The 27,804-nt window shown below is 44.0% G+C and overlaps 2 protein-coding genes across 2 annotated transcripts in view; one reads left to right on the top strand and one right to left on the bottom strand.

The window, feature by feature from the left end:
- The window catches only part of chlsn (cholesin), a 132,087-nt gene that overhangs the window by 15,504 nt on the left and 88,779 nt on the right, over positions 1 to 27,804 (top strand). The window lies entirely within an intron of this gene.
- On the bottom strand, positions 9,358 to 18,127 carry gper1 (G protein-coupled estrogen receptor 1). Its single transcript, XM_088936528.1, has 2 exons — positions 17,983 to 18,127; positions 9,358 to 12,688 (listed from the first exon to the last, which is right to left on the bottom strand). Exon 2 carries the CDS (start codon positions 12,256 to 12,258, stop codon positions 11,179 to 11,181), a length of 1,080 nt encoding a protein of 359 aa, XP_088792654.1. The 5' UTR covers positions 12,259 to 12,688; positions 17,983 to 18,127; the 3' UTR covers positions 9,358 to 11,178.

Genomic DNA, 27,804 nt, shown 5'->3' on the forward strand with positions numbered 1-27,804 from the left:
TTTGTCTTCCTTTGCTGTAAGAATCTGCAGGTGCCTATTGATCTGACAAATATTGACCACTTTAATTGTGCCGATTATTTGTGTCAGTTTATGGGAACAAGGTAACTTGTCTCCAAGGCTAGGAATCTCAGAGCTTTGTGCTTCAGATGTTTTTTATTAGATGTACATATTTAGCAATAAAGAACACAGCTGTGCAAAAGGCAAATGGGGCTGCTCAGATTTCCATTTAAGCACATGTTTTGAAACCACAGATTTTGCTATGGTTTTGTGAAGGAGTGCACGGGAGTTGACTGTTGTTCTGTAGATCTGTTTAACTCCTGCTGGCAGCTGGCGAGAGAGGCGAGCAGGACTTCTCGTAGCAGTGACTTCCTGTCACCAAATGGATTTATTTTAATGGCATTAACTATCCGCTAACGGCACATCCAAATCGGGATCTGAGCTTTTGCTCATGTGCCAGTCTCTGAACACGAACCGATGGACAGCACTTCACAGCAGCCTTTTCCTTCACCCTGAGGTGCTCTGCTCCTGATTGGAGACTCAAGGTTTTCTTTGTGTCCTTCTGCACGTTCTGTGCACGTGCTCCTATATTCTTGTAGCGTGGGTATATGTCAAGCCATTAAGCAGCTGCCTTTTCTTTTTCCACAGCAGTGTTAATAGGACACTCTCTTCAAAGAGAAGAGTACTGTCACATTTCGACTGATCTGTTAGGCCTGTGCTCAGGTCATGCGTCTGTGGAAGTGTGTACTGTCTGGGCACCTGGGAATTGTCGGGTTCGGAAATGCACTGGCTGACACCCATGTGGAATAGAAGCGCAGTGCACCAGGCGTCTTCGCTTCTCACGCACTTCCAACACATCAAATGTACGATGGCACAAGATGAGAGAGGCCTTTAATAACTGCTGGAAAGCAGGAGGGGAGGGTGTCAAGAGTAATCCATCTTCTCCTGCTGCACGTGTCAGAGCCGAACAACACTGTCCCCGACTCACGTTTACTAGTCTTTACAAGGGTGTGCCGAAAGGATTAAATAAATGCAGGGCGCTGTGTTTTCAAGCTGTGCTTAAAATACACTTTTACCTTGTTGTTTTATTTCTGTCCGCATGTTTTATCACGATTGTGACGTGCTGCATTGCGCTTGACAGTAGCCATCTCACCCTGCAGTTCACATCTGGCAGCCCACTGAAGCTCAGCAGGTGTGAGCCTGGTCAGTACCTGGATGGGAGACCTCCTGGGGAAAAACTAAGGTTGCCGCTGGAAGAGGTGTTAGTGAGGCCATCAGCGGGTGCCCTCCCTGCAGTCTGTGTGGGTCCTAATGCCCCAGTATAGTGACGGGGACACTAATGTAAAAAGGTGCCGTCCTTCAGATGAGACGTAAAACAGAGGTCCTGATGCTCTGTATTAATTAAAAATCCCAGGGCATTTCTCGAAAAAAGTAGGGGTGTTACCCCGGCGTCCTGGCCAAATTTCCCATTGGCCTTTACCAATCATTGCCTCCTAATAATTCCCATCTATGAATTGGCTTCTTCACTCTGTTCTACTCCCCACTGATAGCTGATGTGTGGGGAGCGTTCTGGTGCACTATGGCTGCTGTTGCATCATCCAGCTGGGGCTGCACACTGGTGGTGGTGGAGGGGAGTCCCCATTACCTGTAAAGCACTTTGAGTGGGGTGTCCAGAAAAGTGCTATATAAGTGTAAGCTATTATTATTATTATTATCATTATTATTATTATTATGGTTCAATCACAGCACGCTGTTCTGAGGGGCCCTGATGTGTGTGGTTCTGTCGGGGGGCTGGGAGCCAGGAATGGGAGTGTGGCTGCAACTCTGCACTGGTAGAGGACTGGCACAGGAAGACACACCTCTGTTCTTTCAGGCTGGAGGAGACTAGTGCGGCAGTTCTGTGCTTGTTTCCATCCTGCCTCCCTGATTACATTGAAATGTGCCTTAATGACTCAGTAGCCTTTCTTCCTGTTGTCGCTGGCGGCCAACAGGAGCGTGAATATTGCCTCTTCACACTGTTTCTGTCGGAGAGGGAACAGTTGGGTCGTTGACAAGGCATGCCAGCTTCATTGCAAACAACAGACTCTGGATTACAAAATCCAGGGTAGCTCAGTCCCTGCCTTCTTCATATGCAAACAGACATATTCCATTTTCAAACCTTTATTAAAACGCTAGTTAAACCACATGATTGACATTAGTTTATTTGGTCTAGGCTAAGTCCGAGCCAGTAGGGATTCCTATGGCAGATGAAAGGATTTGTAGTGTTAAAGGTCTTTTAGAGCTTCAGCTATTTATTTTAGCTATTTAAAGCATATTGTTATTTTTATTGTTCTCAAGGGCTAAATTTCCAAAGGAAAAGAAATTAGAGATGACGCAGGCATGTAAATAACTTTTGGAAATGTCAGTAGCATCCTACAGTGTTTCACAGAATTTACGACTGAGCCTGTTTTTTTTTTATGAAGGCGATTTTGAAAAAGGCCAGCCAAATAATTACACGTTTCGGAATTTGCTGATAAGATCTCGATGCTCAGATTTCCGCTTAGGCTGATGTGTTTGTATGCAGGTCGGTGTCTGATGTTTAGTTTTCCAGAACTGGGTAATTTCTGTGTAGTCTTTTTTTTTTTTAATACCCCCCCACCATAGTCTGTGAGCTGTTATTAAAGGTGTGCTGTCCCAATAGTAATAATAATAATGAAACCCTGCCTGACAACACAAGCTCAGTGGTTCCGAACAAGTTGGCTCTAGTCCATCCCAGCTCAAAAATGATCAGCCACTAACATGTCAGTACCTGGGGAGTCCAAGCACAGCCAAATGATGGCACAGTTCAGGTTTCAAGCAGCGATTTCTAAACTGTAGGCAGCAGTCCACACTCCGCGATTAGGCTTCAGCCATTGCTGTCTAGACTCTCAGGCACAACTGACACTCTGGGCCAATGATCGAGCCAATGAAGATTGCTGTGCAAGCCAGGGCTCAAAGTAATGTAAACCAATGGCTGTCTTTCACACAAGCAAATGGAGTCAACTGAGCGAGTGATGACACAAGAAGACCAGCTTTTGTTTGCTCTTTAACACGGTCTCTTTGAAACAAACGCTTGCACATGAAATTTGGTTTATGCTAACTAATTGCAAACAAATATTTGGGGAAGCTGTATGGCCATTTGTGTCCTTTCAAAGGGCTCTGTTTTATTCTGCTGATCAAAGGGTTTGTATGCTGTTGGGTATAATATTAAACACTTTCACATGCACTTCACAAATGACTTAATGTGTGCATTTTTTTTTGGAAAACTGTCATATTGGATCAAATCATGAGGGCATCCTGACAAATGAAGGTGTTTAATATGAACTTGAACTTTATCGCCATATGTAACCGGTACATGTACTGGTACAATGAGAGACTTTCCGTAAGTAAGAATTCCGATTGTTAAAACAAGTGTAAAAACACAAAGTGCAGACAGTGCATCAAGACAATATAATGCAAACAAACAGACAATTAACGAGTAAATAATACAGACGTGTAATTGAAATCATAATGAGGTAGATGGTATAGGTGTGGTCCGAGGGGCTTGGCTAAAGTGTACCTTTTGTACCTTTTAAATCTGCATTGCAGCTCATTCAAGGCTTAATCCCCTTTTCTGTTTAAGACTGAGGATGAAATCTGACCGTCTCGCCCTTGACATCTCATTTTGATTTTCTGATTCAGACAGCGGCAGAGTGACACTGGTGTGCTGTCTTCAGTGTGCGCCCCGTCATGATTTGATTCATTTGTTGTAATGGAGGGTCAGAAAACCCAGAGGTGCTCTTTTCCGCTTCAGCGCGGCTGGAAGGAACACGGCGAGCGTGACTCGTCTGAAATCCTGACTTGTTTGCATTAGAGCAGGTGGTGTCTGCAGAAAAAAAAACACTGCAGCATTCTCCAAACGTGCAAGATGGAAATAGGTGACCTTTGACACGGCAACAGCTAAGAAGTTTTGGGCTGTGTTCACCCTGATTCAAAGGAAATGTTGCTGTAATTACAGTGCATTGGTTGGGGGCAAGAGTATCATCTCTGATGCACTGCATGTGGTCCTAGAGCTGTTTCTCTTGTGTTTGATGATGTCCTGCATAAACTGTGCTAGTAGACCCTCCCCATCCATGGTATTTACAGTATGTTTGTTGTTCAGTAGCTGTTTTTTATTTTTTCATTACCTCCTGGGCAGTCATTTTAGGGGCAGCGTACAGCAGGGAATGTGTGAGGCAGTTGTTTCACGCTGTTGATATAATGTCTTTCGCTTTTTCTATTTCATTTTTTGTTTCTATTGTTTAACGTCCTTTGTGCCCTTCGATTCAGGTTTTCCCAGTTTCGCATGGAGCGAAGGGAATTCGAGTTGTTTTCTTTTGGGAGAAGTGCAAGCCCTGGCTCTTGAAGGAAAGTGTATATTATTTCTAAATTAATCTGGCTTCTGGGACCACTTGAGAAAGACGAACCTTGCTCAAGATCAGTTACAGATAAGGGGTCCCATTCTGAGTCCTGAAAGAGCAGAGTGGCACTTTTCAGTGTAGATTCACTGGCTGTCAGACTTGCGGCTCCTTTCTCCTCAACAGCTCTGCTGCCAAAATACATTGTCTTAACGGCCTGGGACTGGAAAGGAAATAATACTTCTGTCTTGAATTTGAAGGTGGACAAGGTATTTCACCTTAAGTGAAAGATTTAAAGAAATTCTTAATATCCATACCAGGATTATAAAGTACTCACTCCATCCTCTTAACTTCTTTCTTTTCAGAGGTTTAGGAGTTCATTTTTCAGGCGTTTTCTGTATGTATTTCACCTCTGGGCGTAGTACAGTGTAAGTGTCCCCCAGGCGGAGTACAAAAAGGAATGGTCTCCATTGGTTAGAGTTTAAGATTTTAGCAGTGGCCATCAGGCTTCTTAGCTGTGATCTCTACCAGAGGCTTTTTACATCATTAACTAACTGATAGCACTGTGGCTGTCAAAGCACCTAAATGTGACAGCTGTTTGCTGTCCTTGTAGTTTTATTTTATTTTTTGCACTCTGGGAATTTGCATCGTATAAAAGGTGATCAGTGATAACAAGTGGAGATTGTATTGAGATCTGAAAAATGGGAGAACTGAAGGGTGAGATGTATATAAATACAGCTCTTTAATTAAGCTGTTAGTGTTGAAGGCTGCAGCTGAACCACCCCCAAGGCAGGTGGATTTCCCCTTAGTGAGGGGATGACAGGTTCTGTTCGGGGGTGTGGGGACAGGCGTCACCTGGGTTCGGGGATTGTGATGCTACTGTTAACAGTACTCTAGTTATTCACCTCCTTGCTTGTGTGGGTCCCTGTTTTGTAACAGTGCTGTTTTGTAAATGTTTTGTAGATAAGTGCTATTTATATAAATTTACATAGAAATACGGATAGAGTGGCATGGTGGTGCAGTAGCCTTTCAGTGTTGTTGCCCTGCTTTCAATTCCTGGGGTTCTATCTGTGTGGAGTTTGTATGGTCTCCCCTTGTTCACGTGGGTTTCTTCCAGACGCTCTAGTCTCCTCCCACAGTACAAAGACATACTGGTAGATTAATTGGCTTCTGTGAAAGCTGGCGCTGGTGTGAGTGTGTGTGTGAGCTTGTGTTTGTGTCTGTGTGTGTGTGCTGTGATGGACTGGCGTCCTGTCCAGGGTGTATCCTGCCTTGTGCCCATTGCTTGCTGGGATAGACTCTAGATCCCCTACAGCCCTGCATTGAAGCAGTTAGAAAAGTGCTATCCATTAGCTCCAATAATAATGTACTTGGACTTTTGTATATTAAAACTAAAGAAATGCATAACAAAGGATTCAGTTGAAATGAACATCGCTCTTCTAATCCAATGTTATTATAAAGAAGGACATTAAAGATGGTGTCTGATTTGCTGAGCACCTTAGGTGTTGCTCAACAAACTTGCGAAACCAAAACTGTTTTGGTATCATCCCAGTGCTACATCAGCATCTCTCCAGTACCAATGCTGAAAAGTGGTCAAAAGTCCGGTTTTTGTTTGTTTTACTGCATCACTGCTTGTTTTCTCTCTTCACGCCTCATTCCCTGGGAATCAGGCTTATGGGTGCTTGTTTCATATGCCTCTAGAAAATTCTGACCTTGCTTCTGGGGACTTCCTGGACAGCTAGTCAGTTTTACATGTGTCCTAAAGCATCTCGTTACCTTTCCTGATGGCCTGGCTCATTTTTAAGGATTTATAAAGCTATAAGATATCTTATACAAGATCTTGTTCTTGATGCAGAGACTAAAAAAGTGCTCAAGACTCTCTGCTTTTCTGGCACTCTGCTTTAGAGCAACAGCATGAGTATTCCAGTGAAGTAAGCAAATAAACTTAAAATGGATGAGGATTAAAACAATTAAACTCAGAAGATAAATGACCCCTGTTTCAGTTCCTTAAAAGTGCTCTGTAATGGCAGAGTCTTGGAGTCCAGCTAACCAGATATAATGCTGTGACAACTTAATAGAAGAGTCCCAGCTTAGTACAGAAAGTAGAAAGTCTGTGGCAAATGAAATTGTTTCCCTTCCCACATGTTTTCTCCTCTTCCCTTTGACAGCAGGAGCTGCTGCAGTGGTTCCGATCCGAATCGAGGCTCGGGCCAGACATCGGGCCCCCTTTTTTGCATCTCACCTGTGCCTGGGTAACAGGGGAATCCGTGCTTAACTTGTTCCTGTTCCTGATGTCTGTGAAGTATTGCTGTGCCGGCAATATCACGAGCAAAGACTTTGATGAATAAGTGCTGTAGTTTTAGCAGACAACAGTTACTAACCTTATGAACTAAAGAGATTAATCCTTTTATAAATACAGCCAGCCAGGGCTTATTTCTGCAGGCCTTTCCGTTTCTGGGTTGAGTCACTCCTGAGTCGGTCCCTGCTGCTAAACACTTGTGAGACCCGTCCCAGGGACACCTTCACAGACGGAGACAAAAAGGGCCAGCGTCCCACTGTCCAGCAGCAGGGCTGTGCCTGACATGGCGTTCCGTCTCTCCCCCCTGCGATCGATCCCCTGTCTCCTTCGTGAGAGAAGGAAGGCTTCTAAGGAACAGGCCAGGAGCCAGCAAGCTCTGTGCAAGGTGTCGTTGGGAAGAAAAGCCCCATGGCCCTTGTTTCCAGTGTTCTTTTCTTTTCCGTTTCTGTTTTCAGCCCCGCTTGAGTGCAGGGAGTTCAACCCGGTTCAGAGCTTTGCCCTTTTTTAGAAGATTGCAGTATAATACTGTGATCTGAGCCCTTCTGTGTAAAGGTGACTCTTCCATCAGCAGTTTATGGGTGCAATTTGCTGCCTCTTTCTCTGTTGGATGTGGTTGTAAATAGCATAGGGATTTTAATACTTTAATGGCTTTGTTTTTCATTTAGGAAAAGACATTTCAGGCTGTAATGAAACTGAAGTGCACGTAGTTTCCCCACAGTGTGCTAGCAAATATGGCCATGTTTTTGTCCCGAGATCTGTTGATACATCAATGTCAAAGCCAGAATCATTTCTGTGTAACATTCCTGCCTGACAGCTGTTTTGTTTTAGTGCCTTTTTCACTCTCTATGAAAATGTGATTGTTAGCAAATGTTGTACAGTTTTAACATTGTTTTATCCAGCTGTTAGGAGGTGTTAGGAGATGTCTTGGGTGGGACTCATCATAGCAGCTTTGTGTCATATGAGGATCTGTGTAACTGAACCAGTACATTTCATTGATAAATCACTGAATTGTCAAGTAGGTCAATACAGAAAAATACAGTAGCAAAATTGAGAGTCCACTTTGCTTCAGCTTTTAAGATCTTTCCATCTTTAGAAATTTCCTTTCGCCTTTCAGCTTCCTCCAAAACATTGCTGTAAATTTAGTACAATTTACAAATAGAAAACCATGGTTGAAATACAAATAGAAAACCACTAGCTGAACTATGTACAGTCATCTTTGTCTAGAGTGCATCTTCTGGGGTTTTGGAGGTTGCTAGGCGACTTCCCAGTGGAGGCACCATGCTGGAGCATGGCTGACTGTGTTTCTGGGCTGGCATTCACACAAGCCAGCAGACCAACCGGAGCGGGACTGAAATGGAAAATAGTGTTTTCTGAGAACGTAGCCAATAGGTGTATGTGCTGAGTTGTGAACATCCCTACCCTGCCCCTCTTTTCCATTGTTTAAATGGAGAAAAGCGCATTGGAACAATCTTAAGTCTGAGGCAGTGCTTTGATCCTTAAGTATCTTGTATCATTTGCTTACTCTTTGTAGTCAAAGTTGTGCATGGGTTTGTCGTCCTGTGTGAAACCTTTTAGTCAGAAGATCTTTCTCTGAGCAGAGAGTTTTTCTGCTCTGTTCCATTTATTTACTAAATAGCTGTGTGCAACTGAGTTTAGGTCTGTTATCCGAGTTCTACTACTACTGTGTTAGGCCGTTTTTTATTCTTTGCAGTTCAGTCGGCTTTGCCTTGTCAGCATGAGATATGGTGTAAAATCCTGCCAGGTTACCTTCAGGCTTGGCCACGGTGCTGCTTGAGTGAGGAGCTTTTCAAAGGATGCCCTTTGCTATGGAAACTCTTCCCCATCTCATTAGGCCATAGCACACAAAAACAGCTTGCGTGCAGTGTGTCACCTGAAAACCTTGATTCATTTCACTTAAGTGCTGAATCAGCCTGAAGGAATGGTGTGAGCATTTGTTATGCCCCAGAACAGTGCGATTTCAACCACTTAATGTGCTGAAGAAACAACAGCTGAAGGGGACTATTGGAAGGTTTTCCCTTTTTAGTGGAAGATCTGTGCTGCATTAAGAGTGGTAGAAAAAAATAAACCAGAGGTCCTTGTTTTATCTGGGATCAAGCTGTCCACTTCATAACAAAAGGAATTAGCCGATTAGGTGGGAGAGTGATCTGTACATAGTGCCTCTATGGTGTCAGCCTTTATCAATGAAACAAAATAAAAATGGGCTTACAGCTTGCTGTTCACTCTGGTGTTCTAGTTTAGCCCATCACTACAGAGGGTACTGCTTACCTCTGATTTACCTTTAAGGTGAATATCGTGCCAATATCAGAAAAACAAAGCCTGTGGCTTTCTGTGACCCGTTCTGTACCACTGACACTGAGGTATGTACTGTAAGTATGAGAATATATCTCGCACTGAAGGGTGCTGCCATCTGAACTTGGGAATTTTCCTTGGAAAGTCCTGTAGCTCTAGATGCTGTGTGAGATTGTGAAGAGAGCACCCACAGTGTTTTGAACCAAGTAAATGTCCCACAGGTTAGGTCCCTCCCCTGAAGCAACTCAAACACCAAGAAGCTAGGAAGCAGTTACTGCAGTAAACACCATTACTGAGCTTTTTTTCTAATGGATTTGTAGGTCATAACTCCTGTAGAAAACAGATCTGTTTGCACAATTTCTTACAAAATACATTGCTTTATTATTCTGAAAATTACCCTGCTTTTCATAGATCCTAGTGTGAGGGTGTTAAGAGAGAATACTCCGGGTTCTCCAGAGTCGTCGCCTTTGACATTTAAGTATACACCAGAAGATAGAAGTAATTGCATTATATTGCTCTTTTTCACGCAGTGGAGAATAACAGCCTAGCAACACTTTGCAGTTCAGCAATAGACCGTAAAGGCATCACAATGGTTTGTAATGAGAAAAGGATTCGTGGACTCAATCCTTTTCCTTTGTTCCCTGACCAGACGCACTCTGCACACATTGTCTTTAGAGTTTGTGGAATAAACTGCGTTAATACAAACCGATTCTGTTTTTATACTGCTGTGCGAAAGTCTTAAAAATTTAGAATTAATCTGCTCTTCACATTACGTTTTTCTGCCTTTAAGCAGAAACCCAATTCTGTAGTGATCTTGTAGGGAAATGGTAGCCATTTACCCCAATCATGATAAATCAGCATTTTGTAGCACAAAAAGTAGTTTAACTTTGCATGTTTAGGTATGTTGGGTGGCTGATATCAGAATCTTTATCATGGAGACTCTAAGAGTGGAATACTAACAGGGCTAATTGGGCTTTATTTTTTTAAATTTGAACAGATGTGGTACCACACAAAATGGAGGCTCAGTAATGAGATCCCAAAACATCTCATTCTTCTTAAACATATATGTTTTTTTTTTAGGTAAGACCATGCTTAGTCCGTTTGGAAAGCAAGGCTGTTTACTGATACAAAAAAAACTTTCTTCAAAGAAAGCTTACAATGAAATAAAGCATTTCAGCATTTCTAGTTCAGTCCTTGTAGGATATTTGTACATATGACCTGAGATGTGACACTTGTCTAAGGAGGAGCAAATGAAATTAACGAGAACGAGTGTCTGACAGTGAATCAGTCGTATTTTATTGCTAAATGTGATGGATTAGCTACCACACATTTCACATTGGGTATTCATTCATGCATAGTTTGATGATGATGTTTTTGAAGTTTCTTATCCACTTGAGTTAAAGATTGCTAAATGACAAACTCAGGTTTTTCCAAAGTAAGCTGTATTAGTGACTGTGAAATGTATTATAATAGAAAACATTGTTGGAGACTTTGAGTAAATTGCTGATGCTTATAACATACATATATTGCAACTACTGATTTTGTCTAAGATGTAAGACTTTTGCACAGCAGTGTATATGTATTGAAAAGAATAGCAGAGAAACAAATAGTACCGGTGAAACATGTTTGCTTAAAAACAATTCCTTTTTCCGTATTGTTTTGTAATAAGCCACAAGAAAATGAAGGTTTAGGTGCAACTTCAACGAAACAAGTCAGCATCTAAAACAGTTTTCTTTTTGTACAGTAATGTTCTTCATCAGAAACAGTAGTGTTTAATAAATTCTTTAGTCAGAAAATCATAACGCATGACATTTGTTTTTTTCCCTTAACCTGAATAAGCTGCTTGTTCAGCCCCAGAGCGTCTCGTTTTAAATTACTTTAAATAACAAAAAGAAAATACAGTGCTTCCTCTCGCCTGCTTTTTTTGGTTTTATGGCGTGTTCTCCCAAGGCCCTTGTCCTTTCTCAGTTCTTCCTCTTTCTGTTGTTTCTAGCAGTTATGAGAAGCTTATTTTCGGAAGTCATTGGGGTACATTAAGGATATCTCAATCCAAACTTCCTGCACTTTTCCAAGAGGGTTGTCCGTGCCTAGACTTGACGTGTTTGACCCCAGTGCCTCAGGTCAACTGCGCCACTCCAGCCTAAAAGCCTCCCAGGATCCTTTGAGGAGCTGCTGGTGTTAAACTTCAGACACTTCACTCCTGACGGGGATCTGTAAGTCCAAGGTGTGATGACAGAAGCGATACAGCACGGACCAGCTGGCCTTCTGCTTGATGAACAACCTCAGCTTGTCCCTGAAAGTCTCTCCCAGGAAGCTGTAAATGATGGGGTTTAGGCAGCTGTTGGAGAAGGCCGCCAGGTTCACAATATGGCCCGTCAGCGGGTAGTCGTGCCTCAGCGTCTTGCCACTGCGCTGTGCAGGGTCTTCTGTGCCTTGGAGGAGCTGGATGCTGATGAAGACATTCTCGGGAAGCCAGCAGATGAAGAACACCAGGACTACCACCACAATCATGCGCAGGGCCTTCTGCCGCCTGGGCCAGAGGCCCCGGTGTTTCTGGGCCCTCATGAGGATGCGGACAATCAGCGAGTAGCAGAGGCCAATGATTGAGAAAGGAACCAGGAACCCTATGGTCACCTCTAGCCACTGGATCTCAAGGACATTGGCAAAACAGAAGTGGACCTCGCCGGTGTGCTGAGTCTGCACGATGGTGAAGGGGAGCAGGGTGGCCAGGATGGAGGCCATCCAGATGAGACTGCAGCTTAGCTTAGCGTGCTGCATTGTCCGCAGGGGGCTGCTGCTCATGGCGCTGGCCAGAGCCACGTACCTGTCGAAGCTCATCCAGGTCAGGAAGAAGATGCTGCTGTACATGTTGATCTGAAGGAAGAGGGACATGAAGGTGCAGAGGATGGCGATGTCGTAGTACTTCTCATTAAGGTTGAAGACCTCGATCAGGGAGTCCGCCACCAGGATGAGGTCGGCCACCGCCAGGTTGACAAAGTAGAGGTCAGGGATAGTCATCTTGTCCCGATGGTTAAGGTTGACAACCAAGATGAGGATGTTCCCGATGAAGCCGATGGGGAAGAGGAAGATGGTGTACAAACAGGAGAGGAAGAGGCTGATGATGTAGAACTGGTAGGTGTCATGGGTCTCCTCAGGCAAGTCCTGGAAGTCAGTTTTATTGCAGTCGTACGAAGTGTTCAGCTTCAGTGCTGTGCAGTTCCCATAAATGTGAAACAGTGTGGTCGCCTGCACTTCCATACTGCTTGTTACGTTTTTGGCTTTGGCTGCCCCGAATTACAGGTCACATGGCTTCTGATTGCAGCTACATCTTTCACACTTTTAAATCCCCTAGTGCACCACTTATGCCTATGACAAGGGTCTTGCCCGACGCAGAGTTTGCATTCTGGCATCAGACACTGCTCTGCCCCAGACAAGAGCTGACTGAATCCATTCTGACCAATAGTTTATCTCGTAACAAAGGGACAGAAAGGGCTGGTGAAAAACTCCATTTTTTTTTTATTCCACTCTTTGTAACTGTAAGTGAGTCAGATTGGTGCGATCCATTGCTTGTGACTTGGAGCTGCGGTTTTTATGTTATTTTCAGTTTTCCAGATGTTTTCTCTCCCAGTCCATTTGAATGTTAATTCACCGCTGTGCTGCTTTTGACGGCAGTGCTGTGACACCTGAGCTGGGGAGAAAAGGGAAAAAAAAGTTATTACATTAAAAAAAAGATTAGGTGTACAGTGTCTGGTTTAAATTGCTTTGGCATTGTGGTCTTGGCCAGCTCTTACCACTCTTGTTTTTCAAACACTTCCTCTTTCTAGCCCCCCTGGCTGTTATCTAAACCTCAAAGCTGGATCTGCAGCTACAGTAGCTGTTCCAGCCATCCAGAAGGCTTGCTGGCTTCGTGTCTCGTGGTCTATCGCACCACAGCAGATTTCAAGCATCCACCTGGAGTGGAAGCAGGGGGCAAAGTTGCGACCCCTCAAGTTTTGGAATTATCACAAAAATAATCCACTTTTTCACCGAACATCTTATTTTAAAACCATTGATAATATTCCAACTTGTGGATTTTTTTTTTTAACCTGGGGAATCTGGAGAGATAGGTCTGAGAATATGACTGGATTCACTGAAGAGGTGAGAGTTAGCTGGTTAGCTTGTGAAAACAGTTCATGCATTATCTGCTGTCTCAAGTTGGTCAGTAAGACTTAGGAAGACCTGATGTATTTGCTGCTATATGCCGTTGTCTTTCGAAGTAATGATCATGCTAAGCAGTTTTTATTTCCTTTCGTTACTTCGATTTACCTTTTGAATTTGCTAACCAGCTTAACCAGAGACAGCGGGAGTCTCAAACTCCCAGCTGCCCAAACCTGGAGCTTCCTGATGATCATTTTTAAATGCCACTTGAGTCCAACCTTCCACTTTTGCCCACTGTTCATTGTCTCTGTCAGACATAACCTTGTCATCAGTGACTAATACTTGTAGCATTTTGGCCTTTAGAATAGCCTGTCATGTGGTTACATTAGTGCTAAACTTCACAATTAATACTGATGCCGACATGTAAATTAAGACCCGCAGTCAAGTCCAACTTTAAAAACCCCTTTTTCAAAGGGACTTGTGTGCCCTAAGCGGTCTGATTAGATGCACCTGGTGTGTTAAGTGGCACTAAAGAAGGTTAAAATGCAAACCAGAATGTTAAACACATGCATTGAAGAGCAAGCTCAAAATCCTCTCCTGATCCTTTCGCACACCCTCTCACACTGGTCTAAGCGTGGTGATTATTAATCAGGCGCTGAAGTGATTTGAAACTTGTTAAAATGCAAGCTGACTTGTTAATTAGCTAAATGCGAATGGGCCGTCAGGACTGGGCGACGCGACGCGAGACAGCCTATATAAAGCCTGGCAGCGCAGGGTCTCTGTGCTTCAGCTGGGGCATGCAGCAGCAAGCCCAGCACTCCAGCTTCCAGACGTTAAAATGCTTTAGTGGCGCTTGAATGTCCTGTTTTGTTCGATGCGGATTTTGCTTCTGCTGTTGTATATTTGTTGAAAATCTTATAGATCTGTGCTCCTATAAATGAATGGGCATCAATTTCTGTCTGTAGAAAGTCATGAAAGGATGACTCCAGGTCTTTCTTGTGCAGCAGAAATATGAGAGTTAGTTGTAATGATTTAAAATTTGTCCATTTAGTCTTGGCTTTAAGTATGCATACATTACCTCACCTCAAGTGTTAGAGTAAATGTTGGGTATTTATCAGCATTTCCTGTTCCTTTTGGTAATTCATTTTATATGGCACATAAAAATAGCACCCTGCACATAGCTGAACCAGCTCAGCTATAAATAGGTAGCATACAGGTAAAAGACCATAATACTCGGTGACTTGCATAGTGTTGCACTGTCTACAATTTGTGGATTTCAGGAGGAAAACAGTTGAGCGCTTTATTGCAAAAAACAAAAGAAAAACATTGCATTGCTGGAGAGGTTAAACCTTTGCATTTATGTAATCGAAAGAGTACCCTGTGGGTTATTAGAAAACTAAATAAAATAAATATACACAAACATCTAATGAGATCTAATTAAGCATCATGATTTGATATTTATTTAGAAGGTTTTAAAATAGTGGGTCTTTAAGAATCGGCACTCATTAATTCATTAATTCAAATGCATAAAAAGTGTATAGACCCTCAGTATGAGAATGGGCTTTCTAATTGGGCACACTGATTCAGAACTTTAGGTAGCAGCAAAACGTCCTAGGTAATGAAAATGTTAGTAGTGATCAGTCATTATGAGCAGGAAATGTTTCAAAACATCATAATGAGTGATTGGTTTGTTTCTACTTTAACGTGCATTGATTGCCACAAGCTGAGAAACTTTTTTTAATATATTGGAGTTTTGCATTAATTAAAAATGTAATCACTTTGAGCACACAGAACTTTGAGCAGACAGGCTCCCTTCCCCTAGCCTTTTAATTTTCCACGGAAAACTGGCGTTGCATTATTTATGATTCCCAGCTGATCTGGCTTCTCCACGATGAAGATCAGTCTGCGGCCAACGCTGCAAATGCATTTTAATCCTGGGGTAATATTAGAAGCCTTAATCTGAAAAAAAAACCTTCCTTGGTGCAATAACCCTTTCTGTTAATAATTGTACTGTAATGAAGTTGGTGCTCCAGCACTGCATTAGGTCTAACAGTCCTGTGGAACACAAGCATGAGGCTGTCTGCTTGCCGACATCAAAGTGAATGGGAGAAGGCCGATTGCGCTCTCGGTAATTACTGTGACCTTTCACGGCTCGGGTGAGAGCTTGCTGGATTTGCAGACCATCTCAACGTACGGGAAGGAACCGGAGAGCTGCCAGCAGACATCCAAAATCCAAAAGATTTACTTTGGAAACTGACGGAGATGAATGGCAGAAGTGCAGGAGAAAGGCACGAGCAGGACAGGCCGTTTGTGTTTTGACCAGTCTGTCGCTGGGGCTCATTGTGCAGCTGTCTGTCAAACTGGAGAGAGAGAGAGTAGTCCTCTGCAGTAACATCTGAGTGCTTTCAGTGTGGGATGCTGTGACCCTGAATAAACGAGGTGTAGGTACTCGCAGACTTCCAGAAACTCTGCTCTCCTCACAACAATTATTCGATATCTTGCACAACAATACATGGCTTAATTTCCAATTACTATGTATTGGATGTGTGCTGACATGAATATCTTTTGGTAATATGAAAGATGTAAATTTCTTGCTTTGGGGTATCAGTCTTAAGAACTATTAGTTCAATCAGCTCGAAAAATTGAAACAGCTTAACGACAACGGAACAAGTAAAGGTTTATTCTGTGCTGAAAGGAAAACAGACACAGCTTGTGGAACCTTCTTCAGGTGTGATGAAGAAGACACCTGAAGGAGGCTCCACAGCCAAAATGTTATCTCTTTTCTTTTCGTTCCAGCATGGAATAAACCTTTACCTGTTCCTTTGCAGCCTGCGCAAGCTGACGCAGCTACCTATTGGAACAGCTTGATAGCTCTCAGTGCTCATAGTGTCACTCCTAGTTGTGTCCAAGATTTCTGAAGACCTTTCACGACAGAGTTATCTATATGTAGGTGTGTGTGTCAGTGTTTCTGACCATTCAATCAGTTGATGTAAAACCTTCAGGCTAGTAATCCAGACTGACGTCTTTTTTCATTTCTGATGAATCACAATAAACTTGCACAAATTCCCAAAACTAATAAACATGAAGAAAAACCTAATTCCAATAACCGCTTTAAAAATATATAATTGTTTTTGCACCTCTACTCTGCGCCTCTTGGCAGTGGCTCTGCTAGGTGGGCACCCGTACTGATGGGCTTGTGCCGGCAGACGTGGCACCTCTGATGGTGGCCATTTGCTGGTAGAAACCCAGCACTGTGTGACCCAGACTGCAAGAGAACACCCACAGGGGCCTCTTCAGAGAACAACCAACTTCCCCTGATCTGGAAGCTTTACATTGAGTCAAACAAGATAATGAAGCAACCTGACATGAGGCAAAATATTTGAGAATGAGAATAGTTTTTTTTTTTCCCCTCGCGGCCCCTTTTTTTTCATGAAAAAGTTTGGTAGTGTTATTATCTTTCAGGTCAGCAGAGAGATATTGTTGCTGCACTTTGGGGTGACAGTGAGGATAGGTAGCTCGGCACGCTGAAGCAGGAAAGAAAAAAAGAAGGAAATGTACTTGTGCAGTGTGACTGTTGGATGAGTTTACATATAGAAGGTAAAATATCCATTTTAAAATAAACTGATCTCTTACTGTTTTTTTTTAAGACTGGATATTAGTTTTCATATTCCTGTACCCTGCCATTTGCTTTCCTGGATTGAAACTCAAGAAATCTGTTTTGTGACTCGGCTAAATGCACATGCATAGACACTGTAAACGTGCTTTGGCATATTCTCATCAACACTTGCTCTGTTTATCGTGAGGACCGTTCACAAGTAAGGTGTATTTTCAAGCCTGAATGTTTAATTTTCGTACGTCCTGCTTTTGCTGAGACCATTGTCTTAGCGACCTTAGTAAACCATATGACGCTCATCTGCAGAGGATCTGATCATCAGTTGTTGCGAGAAGGTGTCTGCTGAGCCTCATCAGTCATGCAGTAAAAGAGAGCTTTCCTGTGTACTGGAGAATGAAGCGCTAAGATGACATGCAGGTCCGCGTTAAAAGCTACGGAACTCAAGTCTAAATTTCCCAGACGCTTATAAGAGATTGCAATGGAGTTTTTGACAGAGGGAGGCTGTGGAGCTTCAGCCGAGAAATGACAAGATTCCTTTGAAAAAAAGTACGTGTGTACTACCAAAGCACACAAGCACGCACGTTACTGAGCAATACCTTGCCCTAGTCCTAAAGCCAGGGTCAGGCCATCTCGCGACTGTGTGTGGCGAGACCCCGGTCTCTGGGAAAAGTGAGCCTGTAGCCTGCGCTGCTCAGCCCAGATGGCTGTAGAGCTCAGTGGCTGCTGGTACCAGAGGACTTGAATTATGCATGGTCTCGCTCTCTATGACCAACTAAATTCGTGGTACAGAAATTCCCACTGGGATGCTTTCTTTTGTTCGAACCAGCCAGACGCTTCTTGTCCCAGTTTTTGTTTTAAATCCCTTTGTCGATTTATGCCACAGTGTCCTCAGATTTCTTTCCAAGGTTCCTTAAACATGAGCCTTTGTCAGCAAGAGACCCAGTTATTTTCGGAGAACTGCATGTGCGGTACTCCTTTCCTTTCAGCTAGACTGGCGGCTGCTCTTTATTTTAAATTCAGCACCGTGCTACTTGGAAGATCACCTTCCCAAGGTAACAGTACGCCTGCCAGCTTAAGCAAAGCCAAGATCGGACCACTTTAGGCAAAGCGATTGTATTGCTGAAGTTTCTGGGCTGATGCTGACAATGATGCTTTCTTCGTTTTCCGTTAGAGAAAAAAAGACATCTGCAAGATTCAAACGCGATCTTGGCCGAGTGAAAGAATGGACTTACTTTTCCGGTGAAGGCTTGTTGCTCATTCTGTCTGCTTCTCCGGGGCAGAAGAAACTGCTGAGCCGTGAAGTAGTCCCCATCTCCGCGCTCGTCAGCGCAGTGGAGCACTTTGAGCTGCTGAGGTAGTGCAGTCGCCTGCTCCTCTGAACGCCACCTGCTGTTCAGCCCAGCCGAGGAGAGAGAGAGAGAGCCGTCCATAAGCAGCAAATCACAAAATGTGCTTGCTCCCGGTGCTAGCCTCCCCTCCCCACCGCCTTCTCCACCTCCCTCAGTCACCGTGGAAACTTCCCCACAGCTGGGCCGTGCCAGGACTCTGTCTAAGCACTGCTCTGTTCAGGGTTGGCCCTCCACAGTCGAACTTTCAATGAATGTCCCAGATTTCACTTGGCATCAGGGGCTGTACAGACCGGGGGACGCTTTGTGGTTTGTTTCCTAGCCGTTTGTGACTTGAAACCCCTGAGCTCTGCGTTGTTAATAACTCATTTCCCTAGGATTAAGGCAGTGCTCTGCCAAGACTGTGGAAAAGGCTCCTGGAACAAACGTGAAGCACAGTTTCTTTTTTAACTTTTTATTTAACAATGAAAAGATTTACAAATACAACATATACAAAGTAAAATAATGATCTGCTTTCACCGTTCATTTTTTGATTATTATTTTTTATATATTATTAATTATTTTCATTATGAGAGCATAGATGGGAGGTTGCATCTAGAAATATAATCAGCAAAGTCATGACAAGTAACCAACAATCTAGATGAAAGACTGCTTCATGCTCTTTCACAGTGAAGCACAGTTTCTCAAAGCCTTTCAGGACTGTCAGTGCTTGCAGATTTCTAATTTCTACATGCACCAGGCATTAAGCACTTTTCCATTATTGGTAATGCTGCAGAAAATGAAAAAAAAAGATTAGATATTACATTGTGGTAAAGCTAGTAACTTTTTTTTCTATTAACAAAAGTCATTCAATTTTTAGAATGTCTTCAGCTCTGTTATGCTTCTAAACTTTTCATGTTTCCATGTTCTGACCGAGGGAATTTTGTTGTTTTTAGAAAACAGTTTTCAAGTAGTGCTGTGTTATGTTTGAGCTAGACGCCTTTCACTGGTTATAAAATTTCCTGAATGCATTTTGTGAAAAGAATTGTGCTCTTCCTAATGCTTCATGGATGAAACTGGACGTGTGATATAACCAGGACTGTCTTGACTGGCAGAGAAGAGCAGTAAATGGAAACGCTGCAGGCTGCTCCTTGCCTTGACTTTCCTGTGTAGGAGGGTGTTCAAAGGACCCGTCTGACTCCTGCATTGTTCGCAGAACAATAAAAGGAGGCCATTTGGTTAATAAGCTCTAGCTGAGCTTCTATGGAGCCAGCACTGTTTCTGTTGTTTTGCGTGATGAGTTTTCAGGTATTTTGCCCCCACCTATCTCGGTGGATCAATGACATTTCCGCAAAGAAGGAAAGCGAGCTGCTAATTTTCAGCCTCACTGCAGCGTCACTTTTTGTTTGGCAGACCGGAGGCCCGTTCGTTTGCGGTACAGCCCACGTTTCAGGGGCAAAGGTGTCTTCCTTTTGAGACGAGCGTACGCCTTCTGTCTGCTGACGGAGCCTGGCTGGTCCAGGGACTTGAGCGAACACGCGCTCACACAGCAGCGCCGCAGTCTCTGTCGGGTCCTTCATAATTAACCTCTTTATTTTTCACACCAGGGGAAGAATACATTTGTCAGTTCACACTGTGCTTAACAGTTCCTGCTAAATGTCACTTCTCCTTTCTAAGCGGCCTGTACTCCTAGAAGTATTCCTCATGAGAATTTCACCAGTGCTGTAAACTTCATTGTGGTCTATCATGTATTGTTTTGCTAGCTAGCAGCTATATCACCCTGAACTCACAGCTGACCACCCACTGGGAAAAACTAAGGTTATTGCTGGAAGAGGTGTTACTGGGAACAGTCGGGGGAGCTCACCCTGCAGTCTGTGTGGTTCCTAATTTCCCAGTACAGGGGATACTTTACTGTAAAAAAGGCATCCATCCTGTGACGTAAAGCTGAGGTCCTGACTCAGTGGTTATTAAAAACACCAGGGTCTTTCTTGAAAAGAGTAGGGGTGTTACCCTGGTGTCCTGGCCAAATTTCCTTTTGGCCTTTACCAATCATGGCCTCCTAATAATCCCCATCTCTGAACTGGCTTCATCACTCTGTTCTTCTCCCCACTGATAGCTGGTGTGTGGGGAGTGTACTGGCGCACTATGGCTGCCGTCGCATCATCCAGGTGGGGCTGCACACTGGTGGTGGTGGAGGGGTCCCCATTTCCTGTAAGAGCTTTGAGTGGAGTGTCCAGAAAAGCGCTAAATAAGTGTAAGGAGTATTATGGCATATTTACCATTAAGTGACTTCTTGAGGAAGCGAAACTGCACGGGTGTCTGGTGCAGACAAGGACAGCCGAATACATCTTTTAGATGTGAAGCAGGGCTTTGCTATAATTTGATCACGGTGGCTATGTTAGAAATGGTATCAGACTAGATTTAAGTTAAAACTAATTTTCGCCAGCATTGCTTGATAGTCGTCTTCTTAATGCTATTAGGTGTTTCCTTTGCAATTTGTCTGTATGCTGTGCATGTTAAGATATGCATAAATATACCATGCAATCTGCATCTATCTACGCCTTGTCCAAGTGATCAGATGGCAGATGAGCTCTGCGGGATGGATTGCTCATATTTACAGAACGTGTGATTAAAGAGTGCTTGCCCACGTTCCATTAAGAGCTTTGTGAATAGTGCAGTGCCTGTAGTTCGGTACATACTTTAGGAGAACAGGCTGTCCTGATTGGCCTGGCTGTGATGCTCAGACTGTTCGTTTTCTGCCCGGTCACAGGGCACTCTGCTGCGAGCTGTTTTTGAAGGCTATGCCAAGGAAGCAAGGCAGGAGCTCTTCATTTGACATAAGCTATACGCCGAAGAAGTAATGAGCCTTTGACATGCCTGGGGAAGCAGGAAATAAAAGGCAGGTTTTTGTATACCATAAACATGGAGCTAGATTTAAATAAATAGAAAAACAGCGATTTGTGAGCTCTAAATCACAAATTTGCAAAATTCCACTTGCTGGTAAGATGGTAGTTGCACTGTTTTTTTTTTCAGAAATGGTTAGGAAATCTTTATAAATCATAAAAATCATTTAGTGGAAGCTCCTTTGTATCTCCTCCACTAAAGGCATGTAATCTAGAGTCCTGCTCTGTGATTTTTATAATTGTTGTTATCTATTTGCATACAGTGAGTCATAAAATCCAATGAGTCATTAAAAAACTTCCTTTTTTTGGACGTGGGTACAGGCTTTTGAATTCCAACAGGAATAATGTTTGCTTCTGTCCACGGTGATTATTATGTGGTGAAGTGGAGGGGCTGTGACGAGTCTCGAAACCGTGTGTGTGTCTATAATTGTGTCCTAACGAGGCCCCAGGGGACGCCGGCTCTACGTTCCAGAGATCCCAGCGGAGGGAGAGAGGATGGGCAGCTCTCTGCAAGCAGCTCCTGTCCTTTCTACCTTTCTGCCCCAGTGGGTCCTGCAGCCTGGAGCTGGAACAGCCATGGGTGTGCTGTGGCGCACAGGAAACACACAGGGTTTGTCAGGAAGGCTGTACGCTTGGAATGCACCCCCACTTTCCAGAGGCGGGGCTGCTGCGGCCCCTCCCCCCTTCAGTCTCCCCATTAGGGGTCTCCCTCAGAGGGCGCAGAACGTGTTTTTGTGTTTAGAGATCGCTACAGATGGGCCAAGATGAAGGTGCGCCACTCTGTCGGCTCCAGGCTGCTGCACGGTTTCCAGGCCCATCTGCTTTAGATCACAGATGATACATTACACTAAAACAAGCCAGCGGTCACATCCGAGACCTGCCTAGGAGTCTGCAGCAGTCTCATCACTGACAGTCACTCAAGCTCCTCGATTGTCATTTCATGTGATGGCATTTAGGAATGCGGTTCTTTACTTAGTTGATATTGATTTCCAATCAATTTAATTTTGAGAAATTGATTAGTTCTGCTCGAGTACCCATTTCAAACATGTTTGTACCAGATTCCCCCCTGCCCCCATCACACCTTTTCCTGGACACTGCTGAGTGTCAGTATTTTGTGATAAGTCCTCTTTCCTGGGGAACTTTAAGCAAAGCCTTCTGAATTCAAAATTTGCCATATCGGATGCCCAGTGTGTACCTGTTACTGTTGATGCTTGTTCAAAGAACTTAAAGTTTATCAGACAAGACCTACCTTTTGTAAATCTATGCTGCTCCAAAGACATTATTCATGTATAGATGATCCTCTAGTTCTTAGAATCTTTTACTTTACCCTGCATGGAGCAGAAGTCAGAAGACTTATTGGTCGGTCAGTAACATAGTTCAGTTTCTCACCCTTTTTATGGACTGCAACTGCTGTCTTCAGGGGCTGCTGGAAGAGTTGCATCAATGGCTTCTGAATAATGTCATGAGTATAATTGGAAAGACAGCATCAGGCCCTGGGGTTTATTAATCTTGAGTACTTCCAGTACCTGAAACTCTTCACCGGTACAGAACTTTGTCATTCCTGTGCATGAGGCATGTTGTTGGTTTCTTCCTTGGTGAACACCTAAGTGAACTTCTTGTTTAGTATATTAACCAATTCCCTTTCATTGTCACAAAGTCTACCATTCCTGTCCTGGGTATATTTTACTTAATCCTTCATTAATCTTTTGCTGTTGCAGGATAGAAAGAACTTTTTATTATTTGGTTTAGCCTCCATTTCAACATTTCTTTCAATTTTGTCTCTTGGCCTCTCCACCATGTTTTTATCTATGCTTCATTTCCTGAAACTGGCATCGAGGGAGACTTTGCCAGTCATTTCCATTAATATTCTGAAAAAAATCCTTTGAAACAGTTACAAGATGCCTTGCTTTCCGTTGACCTGCGTTAGCTCTAAAACGTAGCCAGAGTCTGCTGCATTCTGGGGTAGGTAAGTTAGTACTGTATTCAAGTGATAGTGGCTTATTAGGCCAGGGCTTGTTCTGGTTTCGATGGCATTACGGGGAGAGAGCACACCTGACTCCGCCCCTACATTGGACACTGGTCCACCTCAGGAAATACCCCTCAGTGATGCTGGTCTCACACCTGGGTGGACTGGAGCAACTGGGTAAAAGCACCTCCTCGCACAAGGTACTACAGCAGTGTCTACAGTGGGGACTCAGGCTCACAACCTGGCAGTCATGAGTCCAGAGACTTAACCACTATGCTACACTGCCCATAAAATTGTAGGCTGCATCCTAGAATGATGATGAAATTATGATAATTTCTCTCCGAAAACTACTACAGCTCATACTTAGAATTCTCCAGTTTGATGAAACGGTAATGTAAACACTCCACTCTTTGCAGAATATCTCTGTGCAGCTTGCAGCTTTTAGCAGTGAGTGTGAGCTCAGCACAAGGAATACTTCCTTTTCAAATGCCTCACTGCCTGGTTTCATTCTGTGATCTTGTCTAATTGCGTAGGGATGACACGTGTTACAGACTGATCCTGAGAAATGTTTTTTTTTCCCCAGACAAGATTTAGCTACTGTCTTTTGTACAGGAAAAACAGGACGATTATAAATATCTGGCTTTTGTTGAGGAGGTTACAATTTTGTATTAATTCAGTCTTTAAAAAAGATATGGAGGGGCAATTTGTTTTGCTTAAGATGTTAAAAGGCGTACTTGCAACCAGGGATATTTGTTCTGGTTTGTTTTTCCATTTCCTGAAAAAAAAAAATCAGACTGACTCGATTTCAGTGGCAATTATGCTGTGAGTGCATTGTCGTTGCTTATGAATTAACATTAACAGAACAACCCAGCACAACCTGACCGATCATCAATCCACAGGGTTCAGCTTTCCAAAAAAACACTGATCCCAGCTGCTTCCCAGTGGCTCAGTCACTGAGGCCGTCTTGCTGATGGTTCCCATACAGACACCGTTCCTGTACCAGTCTCTAACCGCTTGGACAAGACTGAGCATCCCTCTCCCACTCTCCCACATTGGAGCTCATAGTTCACTTCCGAGGGGTGTGTCCTGTTACCCGATTCAAGCAGCAGTACTGAGCAGTTCCAGTACTCAGACTGCTGGTCGCGACTCTCCAGCATTTACCATTGTGTGTCCAGGTAAATCGTCAGCTTATAAAAACTTAGAAGAAAGAGAACACAACGTTTCGGCCGTGGAGCCTTCTTCAGGTGTGAGAAAGACAGGGCAGTAGGCAAAGGTAAAGTAGGCTACTTTACCTTTGCCTACTGCCCTGTCTCTCTCACACCTGAAGAAGGCTCCACGGCCGAAACGTTGTGTTCTCTTTCTTCTTTTTTTCAGCATGGAATAAACCTATTACTTGTTCCTTTGCAGCCTACGCATGCTGGCGCAGCTACCCACCTGAACTTATAAAAACTTAGTTTCATGCAATATGAGCAGTTCAGAATTACTTAATGTGAAGTTGTTTTTAAAAGTAAATAAGACCATCAGTACATGCTGTTGCCACTTTTTTCATAATTGTTTTTTAACTTTAAGGAATAAAAAAAACAGCAATTTAATCTCATTTTCTTGCATCCTTCTGAATCAATCATTTAAACTGTTATAGCCTAATTATTTTTTTAAGCAAATGCTCTTGGAGCAGTATGTTGGCTTGTTGACTGACTGGTTAACAAGACCATTTGTAGCACTGTGGCCTGGGTGCTTGGAGAGTTTATATGAAGAGCTGTCTTGTCTCTGCATGTTAGAAGGCTGGCTGTAGATGGGTAATGGGCAATATAGACGTATTCCTAATAAAAAGAAGCATGCATCCATGGACTCAGTGGAAGACATTTTTTTTAATGTTCCATCTGAAGGGTAAAATGGCACATCTCTGTTACCTACTGTACATGTCTGCTGGGCTCCACGCCTGTCTTGTGCTGATTAAACCTACCATTGTCCTCATCCCACACCAGAGAGAGATCTTCCGAGACGCCACAGTGGCTGGACACTGCGAAAGAGGGAGGGAAGGACAAATGCAGTTGAGTCAGTCTGCATTGTTTCTGCTCGCAAGACATTTCTAAATGTTCTGTTCACTGAGATAAAAAGAAAACTTTTCTGGGTGTTTTTTTCTAGTGATCTGCATTGCTTCATAGCTATTTTAAATTTTATTCTGACATTGAGGTTCACATTTTTACTACTTTGCTTCAGCAAAATAGATGATATATTGTTGCTTTTCATCCCTAAACCATCTATAAATGGCCTCAAGGGAGCTACATTCACATTTTACTTTTACTGTACTTAGCATAACAATATTAATGACATTCTCCGAGTCCACCAGGCCTACTCTTTGGGGAGGTACCCTTTGTATTTTGGCTTCCTACTGAAAAGTATTCAGAGCAACTTCAGGCTCCTTAGCAGAAGGGAGTGTTATTGTAGCTGCTGGTGTTGTTCTTGGCTCAGTCCTGACCGCTTGCTGCCATCAAACCATCATCTGTGTTCGTTCATCAGTTACTGGAGCTAAATGTTTTATGTACAGGGCTTGAAGTGGGAGGACATTTTAATTATACTTTCTGCTTTATATTCACACTCTTGTATAAAACAAAACAACTTGAAGAGTCTGCATTTGTCATTGTTCGCTATCACCTTTAATATGGACCCTTGGTAATATAGTATCTGGCTCCATTTCCTGCTCAGTGTTTGCTCGTTGTTTCTCTAGCTGCTTTGCTGACACTGGGTTTGAGAATGCTGAATCCTGTCAGTCCGTGAGCCCTGGAAACTGATGCCAGAAGCACTTTTTTTCTACGGGGTATACTAACACTGTGCAAATAAACAGGTCCTTCCAGCACACAGTGAACTGGGCATATGCTGTCTCTACTCTTTACGTTATTAATGAGCTCTGTGCATTCACCAGGCAGGTAGGAAGAGAGTGAAAGAGAGGCATGGGCTTGAGTGGTCTGGGTCTCAGGTGTGGTCACTCACTGGCTTGGCGCCGGTCTGGGCCTCAGGTGTGGTCACTCACTGGTATTGCGCAGGTCTGGGTCTCAGGTGTGGTCACTCACTGGCCTGGCGCAGGTCTGGGTGTCAGGTTTGGTCACCCACAGGCCTGGCGCAGGTCTGGGTCTTTGGTGTCATCACTCACTGGCCTGGCGCCGGTCTGGGTCTCAGGTGTGGTCACTCACTGGCCTGGCGCAGCTCTGGGTCTCAGGTATGGTCACTCTCTGGCCTTGCGCCAGTCTGGGTCTCAGGTGCAGTCACTCACAGACCTGGCGCAGGTCTGGGTCTCAGGTATGGTCACTCTCTGGCCTGGCGCCGGTCTGGGTCTCAGGTGTGGTCACTCACTGGCCCGGCGCAGGTCTGGGTCTCAGGTGTGGTCACTCACTGGCCCGGCGCAGGTCTGGGTCTCAGGTGTGGTCACTCACAGGCCTGGCGCAGGTCTGGGTCTCAGGTGCGGTTACTCACTGGCCTGGTGCAGGTCTGGGTCTCAGGTGTGGTCACTCACTGGCCCGGCGCAGGTCTGGGTCTCAGGTGTGGTCACTCACAGGCCTGGCGCAGGTCTGGGTCTCAGGTGCGGTTACTCACTGGCCTGGTGCAGGTCTGGGTCTCAGGTACGGTCACTCACTGGCCCGGCGCAGGTCTGGGTCTCAGGTGTGGTCACTCACAGGCCTGGCGCAGGTCTGGGTCTCAGGTGCGGTTACTCACTGGCCTGGCGCAGGTCTGGGTCTCAGGTGCGGTCACTCACAGGCCTGGCGCAGGTCTGGGTCTCAGGTGCGGTTACTCACTGGCCTGGCGCAGGTCTGGGTCTCAGGTACGGTCACTCACTGGCCTGGCGCAGGTCTGGGTCTCAGGTGCGGTTACTCACTGGCCTGGTGCAGGTCTGGGTCTCGGGTGCGGTTACTCACTGGCCCGGCGCAGGTGTGAGACAATGGTCTTTCAGGCACTCTAGTCTCGAAAGGTGGTTGTTACCCTGCTGTAAACTCATAAAAAGTCAATCCAACCACTGTGTTTTTTTTAACATGTTTGTTCCATCTAGATCTAGTTGCCATCAGCTTAGTTCAGGAGTGCACTTAGTGCTGTAATTACAAAACACTTACCAAACCGCTGAGTTGGCACGGAACAAGCTGGCTGTGCTCTCCATCTCTCAGCTTACACTGTCAAGGCTTTACTCATACAAAGGTCTGCGCTCTGCAACATCCTTTCACAGTGGTGCTGAGGACCTTTAGTCATCTACTGTATCTGGGTTTTTTGTGTTGAAAACGTGAAGCAGTGACTTCCCTTTTCTGGAACTGAATAGGGACAATATTATGTCACATTTTATAAATAAAATATGGTTTTGGTTTTGATTCTGGCCCTCGATGGGTTTTAAATACATACCGATGCTGGTTATCTTTTGTGTGCGAAACTGCAGTGAATCGGAATTGCAATGCTGAAGTTAATTCACAGCAACACCTTTATTATACAAGCACCATTTGTAACCCAGCATCTCTGAGCTCTCAAAAAGAAAAACAACAGCTTCTTTATATTGGAGCTGCTCAAGTAAACTTACAAGAAAAGGCCAAATGCAGTAATGTCTTTTGAAGCCTGATTTAAAGCAGGTCAGTGAAAACAGAATTTCTTGTTGCCTATGAATGTAATGAGGACATGGAAGAGATAGCATTTTATCTCGTATGTAATCTTTTTGTTCCTGTATTTGTTTGAGGTTTGCATGGGTTCCATCAGACTGTTTCATAACGCCTCACTGTTCAGGCTGTGTTTTCATTAATGCCGTACTGCACGATTGCAGTTGAGAAGAAACAGAGCTCTGTCCATTCAGTGCTCTGCTTGCTTATTAGGTGATTCTTTTCTACCTTA

This window comes from Atractosteus spatula, chromosome 18 (assembly GCF_055471065.1).
Source record: "Atractosteus spatula isolate fAtrSpa1 chromosome 18, fAtrSpa1.hap1, whole genome shotgun sequence".
NCBI lineage: Eukaryota > Metazoa > Chordata > Actinopteri > Semionotiformes > Lepisosteidae > Atractosteus > Atractosteus spatula.

What these genes read in the sequence shown, in the direction of transcription:
- gper1 (XM_088936528.1), bottom strand. Translation starts at nt 12,258, where the DNA reads ATGGAAGTGCAGGCGACCACACTGTTTCACATTTATGGGAACTGCACA.